The sequence below is a fragment of the Phytophthora cinnamomi genome (assembly GCF_018691715.1).
Source record: "Phytophthora cinnamomi strain GKB4 chromosome Unknown Contig47, whole genome shotgun sequence".
NCBI lineage: Eukaryota > Oomycota > Peronosporomycetes > Peronosporales > Peronosporaceae > Phytophthora > Phytophthora cinnamomi.
The window spans coordinates 198,023-219,812 of record NW_027150980.1 but is presented as its reverse complement, the minus strand read 5'-3'; the positions used below and the strand labels follow the sequence as shown (position 1 = coordinate 219,812).

The 21,790-nt window shown below is 54.2% G+C and overlaps 5 protein-coding genes across 6 annotated transcripts; 3 read left to right on the top strand and 2 right to left on the bottom strand.

The window, feature by feature from the left end:
- Positions 1-77: 77 nt before the first annotated feature.
- On the bottom strand, positions 78-1,595 carry IUM83_15859 (Ubiquitin-conjugating enzyme E2-binding protein; the record flags this gene model as incomplete). The annotated part of the gene is made up of 1 exon (XM_067940702.1): positions 78-1,595. The coding sequence occupies one exon, from the start codon at positions 1,593-1,595 to the stop codon at positions 78-80; it is 1,518 nt and encodes a 505-aa protein (XP_067790330.1).
- Positions 1,596-3,505: 1,910 nt separating this feature from the next.
- IUM83_15858 (uncharacterized protein) lies at positions 3,506-5,074 on the top strand (the record flags this gene model as incomplete). Its single annotated transcript, XM_067940701.1, has 1 exon — positions 3,506-5,074. One exon carries the CDS (start codon positions 3,506-3,508, stop codon positions 5,072-5,074), a length of 1,569 nt encoding a protein of 522 aa, XP_067790331.1.
- Positions 5,075-7,812: 2,738 nt separating this feature from the next.
- Positions 7,813-8,265, top strand: IUM83_15857 (Ubiquitin domain; the record flags this gene model as incomplete). Its single annotated transcript, XM_067940700.1, has 2 exons — positions 7,813-7,833; positions 7,918-8,265. 2 exons carry the CDS (start codon positions 7,813-7,815, stop codon positions 8,263-8,265), a joined length of 369 nt encoding a protein of 122 aa, XP_067790325.1.
- Positions 8,266-8,499: 234 nt separating this feature from the next.
- Positions 8,500-9,090, bottom strand: IUM83_15856 (the record flags this gene model as incomplete). 2 transcript variants are annotated; one of them, XM_067940699.1, is made up of 2 exons in its annotated part: positions 8,500-8,687; positions 8,748-9,090. In XM_067940699.1, the coding sequence occupies 2 exons, from the start codon at positions 9,088-9,090 to the stop codon at positions 8,500-8,502; spliced, it is 531 nt and encodes a 176-aa protein (XP_067790327.1). The 2 variants fall into 2 exon arrangements, with proteins under 2 accessions (XP_067790327.1, XP_067790326.1); XM_067940698.1 differs by lacking the exon at positions 8,500-8,687 and having other exon boundaries at positions 8,716-9,090.
- Positions 9,091-17,985: 8,895 nt separating this feature from the next.
- IUM83_15855 (uncharacterized protein) lies at positions 17,986-20,289 on the top strand (the record flags this gene model as incomplete). Its single annotated transcript, XM_067940697.1, has 1 exon — positions 17,986-20,289. The coding sequence occupies one exon, from the start codon at positions 17,986-17,988 to the stop codon at positions 20,287-20,289; it is 2,304 nt and encodes a 767-aa protein (XP_067790328.1).
- Positions 20,290-21,790: the final 1,501 nt, after the last annotated feature.

Genomic DNA, 21,790 nt, shown 5'->3' with positions numbered 1-21,790 from the left:
AGTTAGTTTTTGCATTTGATACGTGCTCATGGTTACTATTGACATGGTGCGTACGTCCAGCGGGATGACCTCGTTAATTAAGCGAAGAGGTAGCCGACGTTCATGCGGTTGAACGTGCGCAGCGAAGACGGCAGCAATGTTGAACTGCGTTGAAGGCGCTGCGCGATAGACAGACACATCGCTGGTGGCAAAGTAACCTCGTGCGACGGCAAAAGACCTGGAATCGCGGGCATCGGCTGGCGAGGACCATAGAGCACTTTCAGGACGCGGCGAAACTTGCTGGCATCCTTCTGCTTGATCATCGTCTCCCAGCTCAGCAGCTGCAACTGCAATTCGGTGGACTGGGAGTCGGTGGGTGCAGCAGGCGCTGGAGGGGGATGGCTGCCCTCTTTTCCACACGTCAGACCGTGAGCATGCTTGCCGTTCGACGACGTCAAGACGAAGCGGAAGATGCCATCCGAATCCGCCATCTCCAGCAGCTTGGCGCTCAAAATGCTGTCGATGGTGTACTTGCCAAAAACGTTATCCTCCTCTTGCCCAGCGCTGCCCTTAACCGCAGCTTCCACCCGCCGGTGAGCAACGACCAGGTGCTTGTGCAGTCGAACAGTGTCTGGTTGCTCGACACTGCACAAACCAACTCGCTCCGAGCAAGTAGCACAAGCCAACGGCCTCCACTCACGCTCCTCCTTCGCGTTATCCCCTGGCGCAACCGCCACATTGTCCTCGTGATTCGCCACCGTGGCTTCATCCACCAAATCACTGCCGTGCACCAGCACGTACGACTCTCCAACCAGCACTCGCCGCCGCTGCGCGTGAATATCGTCACGCGGAATGTGCTCAAAGGCCCCAATGCCAGCCCCCCAGAAGTCGAACATGTCCATCCAGTTCGCCGATGGCAGCGGCAGCACCTTCTCGATGGCATCTCCTCCTCCTCCACCAAGCAGCAGCGCGCTGCACCCGCGACAACACACCGATCCATAACTCTCCGGCCTTAACTCAATAGGCGACACCTGCGTGAAGGACGAGAAGCCTCCGAGCGGCTGCTTGTCGCTCGACCGGATCGGGAGTCTCAGGTACCAGTGGTCGTCTTTGTCTTCCACGACGCACTGCGAGACGTCCACGTTGCGCTCGATCTCCGTGCCCCACACAACGTCCACTTCATCTTCGCTATTGCTGGACCTGTGCGTGAGCTCCACACGTGGGAATTGCACGCGGACGCCAAGCTGCGCGACGTCAAAAGCATGAGTCGCTTCTTCTTCCTTCTCGTCGTCTCTGTGACTCTCTAGGAACAAGTAGCACTGATAGCAGCCGATGTTGGCGTGGTACTCCACCAGCGAGTCTGCCACTCGAGGCGTGGGCGACTGCAGCTCGCTGGCAGCGGCGCTAAGGTCGAGGCTTTGGAGACCTTGAGCCAGCGCTTCCGCCGCTCTTACCAGCTCGTCCTCGCTGCGCTTCTCCGCGGCGCGCGCGTCCTCGTACTCCTTGCGTGCATAGTCGAGCGTCTCGTGGACCTGGTTCGCGGCTTGGAGCGCGCGCGCGTGCTCCTCCTGCGCCGCGCGGAGCTCCTCGAGCAGCGTCCTCGCCTCAGCGTCCATCGGTGCCAATGATTAGGGTGCAGTCAAATCGAGATGGATACATTGTGTACACTACCCGTTTTTTTGTTGTTGTGCTTTCGACGGACGAAACGCATCGTCGGACCGTTGTTGCCGTTGCCGTTGCCGTTGCCGCCACGCTGAGAGCTGAGAGCTGACTCGACACAGGATGTTGCTGCTGATTTGCATCGCGGCGCCGAGAAATCGAGTGGCAGTTGTAAGTGGCCATGGTCTGTTTGGCTGGATTAATTTGTGTACCTGTATCATCGTCATACCAGCAGCGGATCCCGTTGCCGATGCCGACAAGACCTGCCGCGAGTTGAAGTGAGGATGTTTTGCCACCCGCAGAGAAAGCAGCTGCGACTAGCTCCATGGGAGCCGCTGCACACGCGGACAAAGCGGAGCCATCTGCTGCGCTCGCCAAGGGTTTAGGCGCGCGATCACCAGTGTCAGGTTGGGCATTGCGCACGTCACTGCGCCTCTCCTACCGAGGCGAAACCGCGGTCGAGACCCGCTACATGTAACAATATACATGTACAGACTAAAGCAACGAACATGGAGACGAGTACCATGCTGCGACTGCGTACATATGTAATGAAGCGCCTGCATCGATGCTCCGGCAACGGAGACGCTGCGCTACACTATTCAGCTGAGACCCAAAATGTTTTAAATTTTGGGAAAATTCAATCGACTTGACACATTTGTCAAAACGTGCGTACACGCGCGCGACACCGAGATCCCGCCAATTTTCCACCATCCAAAAGCCCACACCGCATTTCCCTTCTCAACTCTGCATGGAGTGGAATCTCGGTATTTATTGTGCGTGCAGGCTTTGATTAGCATATTATGTTAAACGCCGTCTCTCGACTAAATATCAATTTCAAAGGATGTTGGTCAGAGCCAGAGCCCGGCACATCCGTCGACTGCAGCTCGCGTGCGGACAACCGGCAACGCACTCGTTAAAACGAAAGCTTTTGTCGGCGAGGGAGTACAAGTACGGTAACTGTGGTTTCGGACGCTGCCACTGGGTTAGCCTCCTTTTTCGCTCTTCTGAGTCGCAGGTGATTCTACAGACAAGGACAAAAGCAGCTGCCTTGTTTCGCTACGCTGACAAATGTTGTGGGTCACAACCTGCTGGAGCGTTGTTGTGACCCGGCAGGTCGGAAGAGTGGGCGCACCTGATGCTCACGTGCTAATGTTAGTGCGCCACGCGCATTACCTACCATTCGCCAATAATTCAGCACTCTCGCGCTCGGCTCCCCAGCGGCAAGCCTGCAGTTCTCTCGTCGAGCTCAAACGACGATACGCGAGCACTAAAGTCTCGATCAGCTCTGAGTCCGTGGCGCGCAAATCACCGCAAAAACACCAAAAGCTCGACTCCGCTTTGCTCTCCGCTGTAGTCAATCTCCTACACCTTTTGTACACCGCTTTCGGTACTCGCCCGTTTTATGCCAAAGTGGTGCCGTGCGAGGTGGGAACAACAAGTCTCCCTTCGCGACTTACCTCCTCAGGGGTTTCCAATAGCATTTGAGAGGTAACACTGCTCGATCCCGTCAAATTCCATTCAAGATCACAATGGAAGTGATCGATTTGACAATAATATCCAAATATACAGTTTCACATTTGAAAGATTTGTATGTAATCAATCCCTTCCAAATCAGATTTGTACAAGATGCATTCACAATACATCATAAACTGGTATGACGTATATCCCTCTCATCTCCGGTCCATCCTCTTTACGCGCGCGGGTGGAAATTCAACACCCGTGTGGCGTCGTGTCGAAAAACGGAAACGGGCGTGGCCTTGCGATCGTCGTCAAGTCAGAGGAGCGACAGAGTCCGAGAGGCGTCACTCCGCTCCACTCGCCGCCGCCCTCCCGCAGCCGCAGCCGCAGCCGCCCCGCCCCCACCCTCATGGCCTACCTGACCATGACGCCCGACGACATCCAGGGCGACTACACGTGCGACGTGCGCGTGGAGGACTACCGCCTGAGCAGCAAGAAGGCCGAGTACAAGGTGGTGGTGCAGCTCTCCTTCTACTCGTCGCGCGCGCACGCCACGGGGCGCACGAGCTGGCACATCTGGCGCAGCTTCTCGGCCTTCCGCAAGCTCGACGAGCAGCTGCGCAAGCGCAGCGCCGCGCTCATGAAGGGCGTCAAGTTCCCGCCGCTGTACCGGCGCAAGGCGCTCTTCCGCGTGGACAAGAGCCCCGAGTTCCTCGGTGCGCGCGCGCGCGAGTTGGACAACTACGTGAACGTGGTCACGCACAAGCCGCAGCTCGTGGCCTTCCACCTGGCGGCGGTCAGCAGCCAGACGCTCAAGAGCTTCGTGGGCTTCAACTCGGGCTTCGGCGCCAACGCCGAGTACGACCAGCAGGACGCCAGCCTGCGGCCGTCCTCGTCCATCCTGGCCTCGCCCGCCGTCGTGCAGGCCACGGCCAGCGTCATGGGCGACGACGACGACGACTTCCGCTCCGTCTCCAGCAGCTCCACGGTCTCGTCCTTCGCCTCCACGGCCAGCGACTACCGCTGGTCTGGCACGGGCTTCGTGGGCAGCCAGAGCTTCGCTCGGCACACGGTGCCGCAGGTCGGCGCGGCTGGGAGAACGTCATTCGCCAGCAGCCGCTCGTCCTTCGCGGGCAACTCGTTCGGGGGATCTATGGGCCCCGGATCCTCGCGCGGCAGCTGGTTCCCGGCGTCCTCGGCCGTGTCGGACACCTCTGGCCGCGCCTCGATGGCGTCCGTGTCCAGGGGCTCCATGATGGCCATGACGGCGCCGGATATCATCACGCCCGAGCTGGACATGCAGCGCGCCAAGATGGAGGACCAGCTCGTGCAGACGGGCCTCGTGGGCGTCGGCATGCCGCCTGATGGATCGTGTTTGCTGCACTGCATCGTGTACGAGATGTACCCGCTGCAGTGCTTGAGGGAGTACCCCGCCGGGATGACCGTGGTGAATGTCGGTGCCGCGGACGGTATGGCACCTCGACGAGTCGCGGCGGCGCAGTTTTTGAGGGTCAAGTTGATGGACTACGCGCTGGAGCACATTAAGGCGCTTTCAGGCTTCTTGATGCAGGACGAGGAGGACGTGCGTGAGCGGTATGAGACCTTCCGGGACACTCCGGACGAACAGGCCACCACGGCGGAGCTGTACGCCGTGGCGAGCATGTTCAACATCGAGCTGGTGCTCATCTCGAACGACGAGAGCTTCCAGATTGACCCCGTTCTGCCGGTAAACGGCCTGCCGTCGGTGCGTGAAGGCCCGCGTCGCACGGTCACTCTCGGCTATTTGATTCCGGCTGATGGACTTGCTGGACACTACATTTGCACGCGCGAGCAGAGGGCGAATGTTGGCATGCCTCAGAACACTTTTGTCGGAGGCAGCTACCGTGGATCTATCACAATTGGACCCCCGAAGAATATGAGCTGTGGCGCCTCGAATACCCGGCGCTTCGAGCGGATCCCGGAACAGCGGGTCGAATAGAACCCCCGTGCGGATAGAAGTACAGCAGATCAACCAACCTCAACACACACATCAAAGAGTAAGCGACGAAGACAACACACAACGAAATGAACATAACAACCCAGCCTCGACAACGTCGGATGGACAAGAACGGCGGAGAAGTCCACGTACAAACAGCACGAGACTCCGCGAACGTGAGACCCCTGCGGAAAAAGTAGCAGCAATCGAGCAGCTCTGGGTGCAACCGGCCCGAAGAATCAAGAAGGACCCACCGAGCGTGTACACTATCGGGCCGCATTTTGCAGTCGATGCTTGGCAAGCCGTGTCAGATCCTCTCTAAGGTACATCAGCTACCAACAGCAAATGGAACTGCACGAACGAAGTGCCTTCTCTTCCTCTATTTCTTAGCGTCGAAGGCGTAGGCATTTTAGTAGGGGTCATCAGGCAGCGGGGATTTACTCGATCAGCTATGGAAATATATGTACGTGAGCTTCTCGCCGGCCGCCGGCCGTGGCATCGAGCGCTTGTGGTGTTTGGACCAAGTTGTGGTGTGCCTTTCAGTGGATAACAACAGCACTCACGTTGTTGAGGCGTCTCTCAAGTAAAGCTTTCCGTGTTAATCTCGACGAAGGAAACGATTTCCAGAAGGGCAGCGATTCGTCAGCTCCAGCGGAGGCGACACTCATGCCGTTCAGAGAGATTGCGAGGTGCAAAGCTCGCGACCGATGGCCCGTCAGATCGCGCACGGTCCGAAATTCCCACAAGGCGAGCTGGTTTCTCGCTGAGCAGTGGCCATGCGCTGACAGCAGCTCGTGGGTTGTGCTAGACTTGACCAGTGAACAGACTTGTGACCCAGTGTGCGTAGACCTGAGCTCGTGGCGTCCCAGAGCTTGATACTCCTATCTGCAGTTCCTCCACCTGATGCAAGGACTTGACGCTCCCACGGACTCCACGCAAGTGCGCGTACAGCGGCGCGGTGATCATCAGTCGTTACGCGCTCCCATAGACACAAATGACTATCATTGCTGCCATACGCCAACGCAGTGCCGTCTGGAGACCACGCCAAGCGCTTCCCGACGACATGTCGAGCCATGCCGCCGTCGTTCATATGGGTTTGTTTGTCGCGGGACCCCGTTGCCAGTACACCTTGACCTGCGGCTTGGTAGCTCCATGATAACGAACTGATACGCTTTTTATGCGAACGGATGGAGAGCACCGTGACCAGCGCTTCGACATCTCAGATCTGCAGCTCAGTTAGGTTAGTCCCGACTGCTAGCCGGTATGGGCCCCCTCCTAAGGAGTCATGTTGTTCACCCAGGCGACCGACGCTACGTAGCTCCCTGAGCGAGTGCAAGCAGGAGCCAAGCAGGGATTCGCTGGATGTCGCTCGTTGTAGTGGCATACAGATAAACGATTTGGCCAAGCGCAAAGGCGACGATGTCATTCGGTCCCTGGTCCATCAAAATGAGGTAACAGTCATCGCGGAGACCAGGAGCATCCAGGATGCGCGATGCCGACGATGGAATTTGTCGGATTTTGGAAGGGGTGTCTTTCATTTGCGTAGTTTGTACTGGAGGAGTGACCAATCCCGGTAAATTGGGGAATGTGACTTCACTCCTATGAGCGGTTTTCACGAGTTGTGGAGTCTCGAATGGGGAGTGGTGGTCGTGGCTGCGTGCACGCTGGAGCCGATTGGCGAGCAAGCGTTGGTTTGGTGGAATGGGGCTGCTGCTATTATCAATATCGTTCAATGGAGCTTCGTTGCGGGGCGTTAGCGTTGTCATCATATAGTGGCAATAGTCGGAAATCCATACGTCAGTAGCAAGACGCACAGAGGGATTAAGCTCCCATTGCCATGCGTAATTCACGGTGCATTTCTGGCGGACAACCCTTGTATCTGCGAAGATGGTCAGATCGCGACAGAATATCGTCGCCTCTCTGCTGGTGAGAAGCACTGGATGACCGCGGCTATAGCAAAAGTGGTCATGCTACACAAGACCACGCGACCAAGAGCCACTCATGACCTGAAACACTCCCCCACGTGGTGGTTTTGCCGAGAGAAGTCTTTGAATTGGTGATTATGTCTTCAATCGGCAAACTCGGCGCTACGGACTCTCAGTGATCTCCCCAGTTCAGACAGCGAAGGCTTCAAATTGAAGTGGCCGTGTTTTCATCGCATTGTGGACCGCAATGCGATGAAAAACACTACGGCACAAAACCCTTCGACAAGTTCCATGAAATCGATTTACTCCTCTGTGTGCATCTCCTTAGGCAAACAGTAATGACGCACCGACCAATTCACTTTATAGCTAGCATGTAGATTTATAATGTACAGCTGATGAAAGCCTACCACCGTTCGATCGTGCTGGGCCTTGCTGGCACAAGGCGAGCCGCACGGTGAGTGGAATTGCAATTCTGCGATGACATCGATCACGGTGCAGCGATTGCACTTCAGCCTCACCGAGGCTCGGCTAAAGTACGAGCGCAGCTTCTGACAGCAGTTGAAACTGGCAGGCATCCGCGCAGGTGAGTTGAGTTGAGTTGGTCTCCGATGTACAATATCCGCCGTCCGTCGTTGAAGGCTGCGCGGTCGAGTCATGTCGAAACTTCAGTTCTCTCCCACGAAAAAAAGGTCTGACTCGCTACTCGTGCCCGACGTGCACTACCAGATAGCTACCCAGCAATCCCAACAACTAACGGCATCGGTGGCTCCCCGACCTTCCGCCCCAACGCCTACAAGAAGAAGTGATCCACTCGAGATGCAGCTCTTCATCCGCTCGGTGCGTGGGCGCCTGATCCCCTGATCCCGCCCCGCAATTGTATTCGCTCGTCCACGGCTAACGACGTCACGTTGTGACGTGCAGGACGCCGGACGCACGCTGACCGTGGCGGTGGAGGGCCCCACGGCCAAGGTGGGCGAGCTGCTGTCGCTCGTGGAGGCCAAGGACCGCCGCGTCTGCGCGCAGGGCTATCTCAACTACGGCGGCGTGCCGCTGCGCGCGTCGCGGTCGCTCACGGACTACGGCATCCAGAACCACGCCACGCTGGACTTGTCGCGGCGCCTGCACGGCGGCTGCTTCGGCTTCTCCATCCTGCTGTGGATCCTCATCTTCATCTGCTGCCTCGTCAGCGTCTGCACGTGCGGGCTGTCGCTGCCCGTGGCGCTGTGTCTGCTGCCGCCGGCGCTGCTGCTACCGCTCTGCTGTCTATAAAGCCGAGCGACGGTAGACAGCCAGTCTGCCAGCCATTTTAGACGCCACCCACCCGCTCGTCTACGTGTAGAACTCAACTGCGTGGCTTGTAGCGTCCACACACAGTCAGATAGCACAGTTTTCGATCGTCCCCCACACCAGCAGATAACTATCAACTCCTCCGCCCACGGGCAGACCAACAACCAACTAGCAACAAAAAGGCAAATAAAAAGTCACGTCGTCTTCGTCTTCAAGTCAAGTCAACCAGCAGCAGGCCTCAGCCTGCCCCTCTCGTCTCGGCAGTGTCAATAGACCACAGGTCTCAGCTGCAAGAGAGCCTCCCGTCAGGCGCCCACAACTGGTGCTGTAGACGTCGTCCGAGGCTCCAAAAGCCTGCGTTTTGCAGCTCTGCAGCCGCTCTGTGGGTCTGCAGCTATGGCCGCCTGAATGTCCTGCTTGCCGGCCGTCAATCTACTTGCGCGCGCCCGGACCCGGGCGTCTGCCGCCTCCGGCCTTGCGGCCCGCGCCCTTGCCGCCCTTGTGCTTCTTCTTCTGCGCCTCGTTCTTCTGGCTCAGCGCCTGCACCTTGCCCAGCAGCGGCGAGTTCTTGAGGATGTCCGGCAGGATCACCAGCTTGATCTGCGAGCCGCGCACGTACACGAGCTCGAGCTTGGACTTCTGGCCGTCGCGCGCCGTGAGCACCACGTCGCTCAGCTGGCAGTTCATGCTGTCCTCGCTCTCCGCCAGATGGCCGCGGTACACCTCGCCGTTCTTGAGCTCCACGGTCACGGTGCGACCCTCGCCCTCGTGCAGCAGCGAGATCGGCACCCCCACGCTCTTGGACATGGCTGCGCTGTGCTGTGCCTGTATCGGAAGTCGCTGGACGAGCTCGAGACGAGTAGCTCTAGAGGCGGGTAGCCAATCACGGACAAAATCTAGGACGGAGGCTAGAGCGATAGCCTATCATCTGCTTCCAAGCTTATTGTCGGCTTCGTGTAACTATTTGATAGAGCCTGGGTGATAAAAGGATCGTCAGTAAAATGGTGCTGTCATTCGGAACCAGTTGTTGTAGGAAGTGAGGTATACTGATAGTAGAATGATTTTTGACGAAACTAATATAATGATATATAGTATCATTTTCTGAAGCTAATAACGGAATACTATTATTTGAGTCAACGATCTGGTATAATATAGAATTAGTACTATCTTATATCAATATTAATGTTGTTGACCACCAAATTGACGCCCACCATCGAAGCACAACGATCTTGTCGCGTCTCCATCGTCATTGACCTTCTCATCCAGTAAATCTCCTTCCAGCTAGCGACAGCATTGTACTCCCACTGTCGTTAACCTCCATGCGCAGGATCTCCTTCCTGCTGTGACTTGCATCTCGTGATTGCGCCGATTGCTCGTCACGATCCCACCTGTCGAGAAACGCGTGCTTGTAACGCGCTGGAGGGAGCTCTTCCCAGTCAATGAAGCTGGCTTTGCGATCATTGGGAAGCCAACTTCACGAAATTAACGGAGGGGTCGGTCATGGTTATCTCAGCACACTCGAGAAGTCAGAGCTGACACACTTCATTTTGTCGTCGACTTTTTAAAGTGGGCTGGTAGTGAGGATTGCTCATTGTCTGAAAAATTGCTGAATGAACATGGTTCTCTCTGCTACAGGATTTACGAGCCACTGTTCACGATGTGGTCTCGTGCGACGAACCGCATGCTTCTAGCGATTGCTATTTGCGAGCGCTGCCACCCCCGACGAGTGCGAATGCTGCAGTCTCCGGGAATGACGAATCCGGCCCTGGAAATCTGTAGCGCCGTTTAACCGTTGCACCAAAATGAAAATATCATCGGTAACCAGGTAGTAACAAGACATTAATATCTGATCCGAATCTGAATTAATACATTTATATTTGTATCAAAAAGTGGTCTCATGCGACACAAATATTATGATTATTAACAAATTTTCTGATCGTTATTACTCTATTATTCGCAGGGCCTCCTTGCTGTTAACCACGTGCCTGGGTCAATGCACCTGTCTTCGGATCCGTGCCCCATCGTAGCAGAAGGCACGTTGAACGTCCGATTATTGTTTTGCGGGACAACTCAGGCAACCTCAGCGTAGGAGACCTGATAATAAATGTGCTTGCCGCAGTACAGACAGCTCTCCGGAGTGCGCTTTCAGCAAGTTGATGAACGAGTACTAGAAAGCGAAGACGACAAACGCCATATTCGCGACCGACTCTATTGTCGACGCAAGTCCATTGAGCTCATGCCCCCACGAATTCTTCCTTATGGTATTATATTGAAATGTCCAAGTTTGCAGGAAAACGAAACCCAGCAACGCTAGTCCGATCACTACGGCAACGAGAGCTTCGGCAGCACCGTCGATGAGACGACTACAAAGGAAGTACGGTAGCGCATGCGCGATGTTGGTCCCAGCGTTTCTGTCAATAAATCCTGAGTGTGAAGAACAGTGCCGCCAGCTACGCTACAGATCGTTGGAGCTGCAATGGCTAGCCACGACAGTATCTACGATTACTTCCCGGAGCATCACGGACCAGTTGACAGAGTCGACGATATCAATAACTGTCCGCAGAAAACAACACTTCATGTGTGGCGCCCACTACGCCAACGACGAGCTGAGAACTACTGCAGTGCCGACGACAAAAAGCTGCCCGGACTATAATAATGAGCTGTACGCGCAGCTATTGCTACTACGGCCACCTACTGGTGCTACGACCACTACCACGCCTGCAACCGTTCCAATGCCCTGGTTGGAAAAATATCATTTTTTTTAACAATCTCGTTTTCCGTTGCGAATTGGAAATGGAATTACGTGCGCGCGGGACCTCCACTGGAGGCCCCCCAATGCTCCGAACGACGAATATTACTACTTACGACAACAGCCACGACAGCGGCCTTGAACACCATTTCGAACATAATTAAGAGCGCGACTACAGCCACGACTACGAATATATGATGACCACTACGAGGCTACGACCCGACTATCGCATTGGGGGATCTCGAAATTCAGCGTGTTAGTGGGTCATTTCTCGGGGGCTCCATTTGGCACTTTGCTCTCAACGAAAGCGCTTCATACCTGTGCCCCATGGGCACAATAAAAACACTTTACCCCCCTCCCCCAAAACCCTGGATGCATCGAGGAAATACCCATGATCAATATTGGACCGACGACACACCAGGAAACATACTGGTTTCGACCGTGTCAGCGTAGCGAGTGCGAACGGTTTAACCCACGTAGCACAGAACGTAGGCAGACGGTTGGGCCTTTCGGTGCTTATGGAGCCGATCAATTCCCACCCTGCACAACGACATTGAACAAAGAGCTAGAACGAAAAATACAATACAGTACATGTAATGGTACTAGCGCTCACGATGGAAAATTGAAGAGTTTTAACTGTCGCTAGCAAGTTGCTGCACTACCCTGTTGTAGCTACGGCAGCTAACCTATTGACAAAACCTTCTTCTCAACTACCGTTGGTCAAATTATCAATTGACGTGTACACTAAATGTACCAATTGACAATTTACGTATGAAGAATTTGACGAATCATGTATCGTTACATGAATCCGTCACAATACATACATACATACATACATACATACATACATACATACATACATACATACATACATACATACATACATACATACATACATACATACATACATACATACATACATACATACATACATACATACATACATACATACATACATACATACATACATACATACATACATACATACATACATACATACATACATACATACATACATACATACATACATACATACATACATACATACATACATACATACATACATACATACATACATACATACATACATACATACATACATACATACATACATACATACATACATACATACATACATACATACATACATACATACATACATACATACATACATACATACATACATACATACATACATACATACATACATACATACATACATACATACATACATACATACATACATACATACATACATACATACATACATACATACATAATATGTTATATGAAATCAGTCGAGGGTCTCTCAAGCAAGTGGACGCCTACCAAAAATAGGGAAATCACCCAACATAGATGCAGCAGATATGACAGGACATATCACCAAGTATGTCAACATAGCCCAAATTCTGTCCACCACAAATATCTTAATGACCAATCTCTGGTCGATTCAAACGGTCTCATATTAGAAAGATATCGATTCAGTTTGCACTACATAGGACAGTTCGAACGGGACACTTGTACAACCAAATCTATCCAGTTCTGCTTGAAGTTTGGCTTGAAGGTCGCCATTTCCCTTCGAGATCCCTCCTGCGAGCTTCCTGTGAGCGCGATGTTCGAGGACGACGACAGCATGCTCCTGCTCCTGTGTGAGGCGTTTAGGACGCACAACGAGCGCGTGTGCGACGCTCGACGCGACGTCCACCAGCTGATGCTGGAGGAGGAATGGCGCATCGCCATGCGCGCGCGCCACTACCTGACTACTCGGTGCCTCGATGCACCGTACGAGTCCGCATGGATGACTCTCTACAAGCATGGCTCCGACCTGAATTTTCTGAATGCAACGAATCTAACCAGGTAAGCTGCAACTAACATCTATGACTCTATTCCTACGCTAACACCTCCTCCATGTACATGTATATAGGGGTGCATTTCATCAGTTGCTGGGTAGGTTCGCTAGCTTCTACGACCTCCCGCCCCCGTCGTCACGAGGCCGTCCCCCAAAGCTGCGCTACCTACACCAAGTGCTGGGGCTCGTACTAAGTTTCTACGTGGGCTCTATGGAACAGAGCTCGCTGTGCATCACGTTCGGGGTGCCGCCAAGCACTCTATCACGAACGCTGCGCAAGGCCGAAGAAACGCTGTCGCTAGCGCTGACTGGTTACGCACCTGCACGCATCTCCTGGCCCTCGCCCTCACGTCAGGTGGAGCTTGCACGCATGGTAAACAAACGCGAACCTTTGCTGACCCACACGTTCGGATTTATCGACGGTAAAAACTTACGCGTGCGTGTACTGTACACGTGAATGATATTAGCTGCTTTTAGTCTATATCTACTAACTTTAGACGGATGTGACGTGGGTAATGTACAGGTCCAGCAACCCTCTAACGCCGACCTTCAAAACGCCATGTACAATGGCTGGCTGCACTCGGTCTTCGTGACCGGCACGATTTGTTTTGCGACCGACGGCGGCATCATTTGGTCGAAGCACAACTGTCCGGGGTCGTGGAACGACTCGGACACGTCCTTGGAGTTCCGCAACAAGCTGACGGACCCGCAGTTGTGCCCCAATGAGCTCATGAATGTAGTGTCTGACTCTGCATTTCCTTGTTCTACGGCCATGACGGGGAGGATCCTGACCCCCTTGAAGGACGGAGACATCGAACGAATTGAGCCTTGTCTTCGCAGTGCCGCACGCACACTGCACAATGCGATCACCTCCATTCGGCAAGCTGCCGAGTGGGGAATGGGCAGTGTCCAGAAAGTTTATAGCCGCCTGAATCTGCCGCTGCCCTACGACCCGATCCGACGAGGCATGCGCCTCAACAACCTATTTAGGATGGCGAACTACAGAGTTCGCACGGTCGACATCTTCGAGATCACGACCACGTTCGCGGGCGTGATGGATTTGCCGAAGCAGGGCGTGTTTGAAGCTCTATGATTGCATTGGTGTAAAGATGGTTGAATTCAAAGTTTCGTAGTTGATTTCCTTAGTTTTCGTACAGCAGCGCTACCGCTGGATGCATCGGCACAGCTACTAACCAATACAGAACAGGGTTCGCACTCGAAGCTATGTAAATGGACTGTGTTGCTGTGATCGTCATTACTAAGGGCTGTTTGAGATGTTACGCTACTAAATGCACTTCCTCCCTCTTTGTATCTTCCGCGCTGTTATCTTCACCACACTAGAGCATTCACAGCTCATTCTTTCTTTGTTAGAGCTCCCAGGATGAGCAACAGTTCTTGAGTGCGTGCACGAGCGTCTTCCTTGTCACGACGGGCGCGCTCCTCCGCCTCCTGCTTCTCCTGACGGCGCCGCTCCTCCGCCTCCTGTTTCTCGTGACGGCATCGCTCTTCTGCCTCCGCCTTGTCCGCTAGATAGCGTGCCTCGCGTGCCGTTTGTTCGTCACGATGACGCTGATCTTCGTCCGCGCGGCGAAGTTCCGCCTTGCGCTCGTTTTCCTCGCGTATCACGAGCAGCATTTCGAACATGGTGCCCACCATGTTGCTGGAGCTGCTCTCCAGGTCAGACAAGCGCTTCTTGAGCTCTGCGGTCGCCCTCATAGCCTTCACGCGCTTTGTTTTAGCATAGCTTGCCTCAGCCAGTTCTTCGTCTTCGTCCGCAGCACGCTTGCGTCCCACGGTATCGCGGAACTCAGCCAAGTTGATGCCTCCAAGCCTGTTGGAGGAAGTCGCGTAGCGCTTCTCCGTAAGTGGTTTCTTGTCTTGCGGACGTCCAGCCGAGGCTGGTCGGGGGCAACTCATTGCACTAGCAGCGTCGGCGGTTGCTGTGAACGCAGCAGAGACCGCCGGTCCCGCCGCACTCGGGCCTTGACCCGTCTTCTTTGTTGTAGAAGATCGCAACTTTCTCTGCGTCAACTGCGCAGCCAGCGGAGACGGTCGCGGCGTAGCGAAAGCCTCCAACCCCTCGCACACACCGGACGTGTGCATCAAGTCCGAGAAGACGCCGCTGGCCGTGTTGGTGTTGTCCCCGACCGATGTCTGCGTCTCGCCAGAATGCACGGAGTCGCTGGTGGAGACTCTCTCGCTTGTGTCCGCATCGCCGCCCACGCGCGGGTTGTCACCGAGCCCCTCGTCGCCCTCGAAGTCGAATCACAAATCGGCTTGATACTCCTCCTCCTCGCCCTCCTCCTCGACTTCAATGTCGACGTCGGCGCCGTCGTCCATGTCGACCACACTGGCCTTGGCGTCGATGGACTGCTTTAGCAGCTTCGCTTGCTTCACGTGCGGCGGCATGTCGGCCACACCGGTGGGTTTGCGTGCTCCGAAGAGCATCTTGAACTTTCGGCGGAGGCTCTCATGGTCTCGCTCTGCGACGCCACGCCCTCGGTTGGAGTTGTAAGCGATTGCCAGTCGCTCCCATTCGTCCTTACCGAGGGGCAGGTAGTGCTCGACGAGCGTCAGGAGGCGGCGCACTTCAGACAGATTGTAGTTAGTACTTCCGGTCAGCTTCGCCATCTGAACAAAAAGCATGAACACGTAAGTTGCAGTGATCGGTCACGGTAGCACTAGCCAGCAAAACAGCGTACCAGGGATGATGAAGGAGGAGAGCCGTCTTGGTGGTACGGAGAAGGTGACTTGTGACGGCTTGGTAAAAGCAAGAATGAAGGTTAGTAGAGCTTGGCATCCGCTCGGTCGGGCGAGGTTTGAACGAGGCCGGCACAACTCAGCTAGCTTGAAGTTTTCGCCTCGGAACTGATAGTCGTGAGGTCTAACCTGCAGGCCGAGTTCGCGCGCAAACCGAGTGCGCTTGCAGTAGATTCGAATAGAGTATGCAGAGGCTTGTTCATTTTGGCGCCAACGTAGCGGCAATCTCCGCTGACACGTCAACATAGCTAGCAAAGCTCTAACACTCGAGGCAACTTCAACGCAGTTAGCTTCAACAGCAGGATCAAATTAACGTGAATACAGCATACAAATTCCACGCTTACCAATGCAGCAAAGCTCCCACTATCTTCCTCATGACTGCAACCTGTCATCCACGTGCGCGTCACGCCTACGGGTCTTGTTGATCTTGGATGTCGCGATGGCGGCAATTGGGGTAACCGCAGCGACACACGAACCAAAGGTCGGGCCCGTAGTCGACGGTGATCTCGTCGCCCTCGTACACGGCGTGCGTCGTGGCAATCACGACAGTCGTCCGGCGTCCATTCGCCACTTCCAGAAACTGAGCCACCGGTGCGCACGAGTGGTTGACGAAGCGCATCAAGCCACCCATCTGCCGAGCGTTGATGGCAACGCGGACTGGGTGGCTGGGCCTCTTGGGGCGTTGTGTCATGATCAGGCAGTAGCCCTCGTTGCGCGGCCGAGTCGCGTGAGAGACGCTCACGTGTTCGATCTCGCCCAAGTACTCACCCAGTACCTCACCCGCATCAATGAACTCCTGCGCCACCACGGCCAATTCGCGGGTCGCCGCGTTCCTCGCCAATGCGACCTTCGACGACTCGACCAGGCCGTTGCCACAGTTGCCGCCGTACGGGCAGCAATTAATATTGCAGTATAGCTGCATCAGCGAGTTGCGGCAGCGCCCAACTCGGCACGGGTCCACACAGTCGCACCAACCAAAATGAGGAATCGCAGGAAAGATTACCCCTGTTGGGTTAAACTGCTCGCGAAGGTGCGCCACCGCAAATGGCCACCGCGCAGGAACGAAGCGACCTTGCTGCTGGCGGTGAAGAGCATGGGGTTGGGCAGCACGTAACCTGACACGAACACGCGACCCACGGGTTGCACGCATGACAGCCTGGGGGGACACCGTCGGCAACGTGGCCTCTTGATGCTGGCCAGAACGACGTTGATATGGAGCGACGACCGCTCGACGCTCCCTCCGCGAACTCTGGCGCTCGCGAAGCGGCCGCCGAGATGGTGGAGACGGAGTTCGTGAACGTCGAGCAGCCGCTGCTTCAGGCAGGACCGGCGACGGAGATCGTGGGCGTGAAGCAGGCGGGTCTTCGAGCAGGACGGGAGACGACGTAGTCGGACTGCGTGGGTTCCAAGTGGTCGGCGGGGTTTCAGGCGGGAGAGGATCCGTCGTGGTCAGCGTGGGCGCTGCCGCACCAGCCTTCGAAGGCTTCGTCGGCGGAGGGTTCGACGTCTCCCTCGGCACGCGAAGACCGTGCTGTGGCGACATCCACGGCGGCGTCGTGGTCCCCGTGGAGTTGGCGGGCGAAGAAGACTTGGCGCTCTTAGCCGGCGCTTGGACGCCGCCTCGTTGCAAGTTGGGCGACACGTTCTCGTCGCCGCTCGACGTGTCCACGATACAGCGCGAGCTCCAGTGCACGGCGGAGTGGACGAGATGAACCATGGTTGCTGTGCACGTTAGAGAAGTTAGAATAGACTCGACTTGCTCGCTAGTCAAGGTATTGCGTACGCCTTCTTTGTTGCTGCACGCAGCGCTTCCAAGCACTTGCCACTTGGCCGCGATTTTTCGAAAGTGAGAGGTTGAAGCTGGTGCGCACGAAATGAGTTATGTCCATGATATATGGCAGCGACATCTGCAGAGTGATGGTCTGCATATTCTATACAAATTTCAACAATAACTTTTAAGATGGCTACACGAAATAAACATAGGGGTAGGGCTGTTTATTGAGACGATTTTTACGTCTCACGAGATTTATGTCTCGTTATGTCCTTTCATATCTGCTGCATCTATGTTGGGTGATTTCCCTATTTTTGGTTGGCGTCCAGTGACTTGTGAGCTGTTCAAGCCGCTTTACTTTATCTTTGGACAAACACATCTCATACGATAAGTTGCAAACGAACATAATTAACTCCCGTGTTCAATGTTGTAGGCCGTCGAAGGTCGCCTCAAGATAGTCTGAAATCTCCTAAGAAGTTCATGGGCCTCCTCCTTAGGATGACGAGTAGCACTTACCACCATTCAGAGTGAATTCCGCTGTCTACGCCTAAAGTTGAGCTGACGTTACAGGTGATGAACGGCCCTCCTGACGAAAACGACACCTCGGCGCATTGGGCCGAGGCGTACTACCAAGACCAGGCTCAGGCTCGCAAAACACAAGGATGGAAGTCGCTGTGTCGACCAACAGCCATCGCCGCATACATCGCTATCTCAGGACGCGTCATCGCCGGACCCCTCGCCGTGATCCTGCTGTTCATCTCCACGAACTATCTGTCGGACGCCACGGTCTTCATCAAGGCCGACCAAAGCATCTTCGCCTTCACCGAACGAGACCCGTCAATGGCTGGTGGGTGCACCGGGTGCCTCGGTCCGTGCAAAATCGCCATGCTCAAGTACAAGTTGATCGAGAACGTGGCCATCACGTCCGCGCCGCCGTTCTTCACGTTCACCGCTATTCCTCCGACAGAATCGTTGTATGACTTCAGCTCTCTGAGTACCGAAGTTCTTGCCTTCTCGGAAGCGCTCGACAAGAACGGCACTCTGTGTCAAAGCAGCAAAAATGAGTGGGGGACCTCGCCGATCGTCGTCACGGGAACCGCGCAAGAACTGCTTAACATTATCAACGTGGCTAAGCTTAATCTCTCTCCCCAGATGATGCGAGAGCTTGAGTTAGCGATCGAGCACGCTGAAGACTGCGTCACCGGATGGACGATGATGTCGGTCGTGCGGCTATTCCAGTACCCCACAGCGCCGGGCAGCACGGATTTCGGACAGGTCCCTGCCGTAGACACCCACGTCTTCCCCGACTACACCGAGTGCCGTCCTGTCGTCGAGATCACCGACGAGCTGGTGGGTTCGAAGCTGGCACTCGACACAAACGGTCGAGACCTGCTGGAAGTGGTCCCAGACCAATTGAAGCTTTTTCCGTACAGCTTCACCAGTAGTCTTCCATATGTATCGCGCTCAGCGCCAGCCGACCCATCGATGACGAAGAATGGGGCGACGCGAGTCGTGCAATCTTACTTCCGAGCCTACTACGGTGGCTGCCGTGTGCGTGCGGTGAATACAACGGGCGTATATATCGAAGACTCGTGCGAGATCTCCAAGCACTGGCTGACCTATGGATTGATGGTGCATTCCCCCGACGACATCCCGCTGTGCAGCACAGGGGACGTCTGCATTCACAACTACTTTAACTCGTTGTGGGAATGGGAGCACTACATTGATCCCACCGTGGACAACCGCGTCGGCATGAACCTCAACACATTCCGCAGTCGCTATGCCGACCGAGTCTCAATCAGTATTCTGCCGGGCCTTGTCGTCACACAACTCCTCGCTATTGGAATCGTCAGTCTCTACCAGGTGATGTCGCACAAGCAATCCGTTCTGCTGACGGAAATCTGGGCGTACCGCTGCCAGAACGGTGTCATGCAAGTGCTCTACCTCGCACAAGTCACCTACCACCTCGTGTACAATTCCGACCTGTATTTGCTTGGACTCGCGACGGGGACACTGACGACTGAATCCATCGCCAACCTCACGTGTTCATTCTACGCCTTCTCGTACTCGTTCATCAATTTGGTCAAGGCTCGATCCGGCGATCAGCGCCTCGATCGCCGATTCCGACTCACGTGGGAGGCGATGCAGGTTGCCATTACGCTCTCTGTCGGGTTGCTGTTGAACTCCATACAACGCACACCCATCGGCTCAATTCTGTCACAAAATGCAGAGATTTTGCGCAAGACGTCTGCTCGTGGTGCGAAGTACTGCGGGCTCAACGATGCATGCGTCTTGTTCACAATCAATATGCCTACCGTTGTCACGGTTCTGTCGATCGCGGTGGGGCTGGTGGCAGCGATTATATCATATACAAACAGAAAAATGGCTGTGCATGTGAAGCGGCGAGTCTCGGAATCATTCCTGCTGTCATCGTGGTCATCCCGCCACCAGTCACTGCTAGTGTGGCCGAGGCGAAATACGACGAACGCTGCAGCGATCGAATCTGCCAAATACTCACTGCTAGACAATGTCACGTCGTTCGAGAGGAACTGCCTCGGCGCGCCGTTCAACAAGCTCTTTCGAGACTGCGACGATATTGCGTACGTCGTGTACAATGGCAAGCGTTGTATCACAGTCGAAGCACTGCTGCTCACGGGATATCTTTACTACGGCGAGCACATTTACCGATCATCTTCCGTTATGCTGTTGCTAATGACCCGTGTGATTCCGAAGAAGATAATACGCACCTTTAACGTGCTTTTGCTGCGTTGGCGGTTGGACCCAAAGCATGGTACACTTACTCCAGCGCACTCGTGCACGTGGTTCCATGCTAGTGAAGAAGACCATAAGTTGCATGGCGCCATGCCGGTAGCCTAGTGACTTATCAAGTCGATCGAAGAGCTTTCGAACACTAGTAATTTCATTTAAAAATGCATACCAACACATATACAGAAATGCGCGCAAAATCAAATTCATCCCAAGTTTGCTTGCTACCGCTTAGATTGCCCAAACTTCAGGCTGAAGTTATTGATTATTCAGTAATTCACCAGAAAGAAAAATATCCCGTCTTTGATGAAAAGGAAAAAAAAGAGTATTGGAAATTCTCTACGGCGAGATCCTGTTTATCATAAATTCTTTAGTCTAATCCCGAGTGTGTCATGTGCAACTGAGTCAATTTGTCGCCAGGTATTCTGCTGCTGGTAACATGTTTTATTTCACCCCAAGCGGGTGGTGGCACCCGCTTGGTCAGGTTGTTTCCAGTTGATATGTATACTTACTAAGTACTACTACATGTAAATCCGCTTGATTGATACTACTAGCTAAGCTGTGGTTTATGAAGATAGAGAAGAGCTCGGTCGTTCTAATCTTCGTCAAGATAATGGTGCCCAAATGCGAGGTCATGGAATGCTGCATTGCATGATAGTTAGGTCCAGGAAAATATCCATAATAAAAATATTTATCCTAGAACTCCAGGGAAATGTATGCATGAATTCTTTAACAGGACAGTGCTACTCAGCCCGAATATGATGCCATATACAGCATATGTACTTCGAAGTACGTCAGATCCCCGATTTATTGGTTTGAATTGTTTAGTTCTTCTCATAGCGTAGCCTTAAAAATACAACCAGGTACGCCAAGGCTCGAAATAGGCCAAACCTCTGGACAAGCAGCGCCCTCTACAAAGGCGGGATATCGCTATCACTTTCCTACGCCACCCGGGTTCAAAATGGCCTCTACATTCGCGACGAGCCCAATAGGAGCAAAGTTCATTGATCCTCTAACAATCGGTGCAAGTCGAAGGCGGCGAAAAGAGACAGTCAACGAACGTGTGGAGCACATATTGAGAGGCGCACTACGCGACGCAGAGGAAGAAGCTCTTCAGGAGCGCGAAGGCGACCCTGAAACCCGAGTACGAGCGTTGCAGCGGTCTCATCAACTGGCGTCGCTGTATGCAACCTCGACAGAGAATAAATTTCTACGTTCAAGAGCTAAGCGTGATGCATCGATTCGACGTTGTGTTGAGGCCAAGACGAAGCGTGACTCAGAAGAATGCGAAACATATTCAAAGCCGAAAGCAGGGTCCAACTATGCGGGAAGTACGATTGGAGAAGGCGACGAAAGCGACGAGAGTGATGAGGAATCATCTACAGCTACACGACCGGTATTAGCGTCCCCAATAAAATCTGAGAGCAGGAGTGGTGCTAGCGATGACGCGTCCAGATCTCCCGTTTCACTGGTTACATCTCCTGTAAAGCCTTCTAAACCATGGTACGGCTGTAGTCCCACCGCCACTTTGAAAGAGCAGATTCCTCTCGGCATCACACTTGAGGCTAAACTATGCCGCTACGGGGCTCGAGGTACAGCGAAATTGCAACAC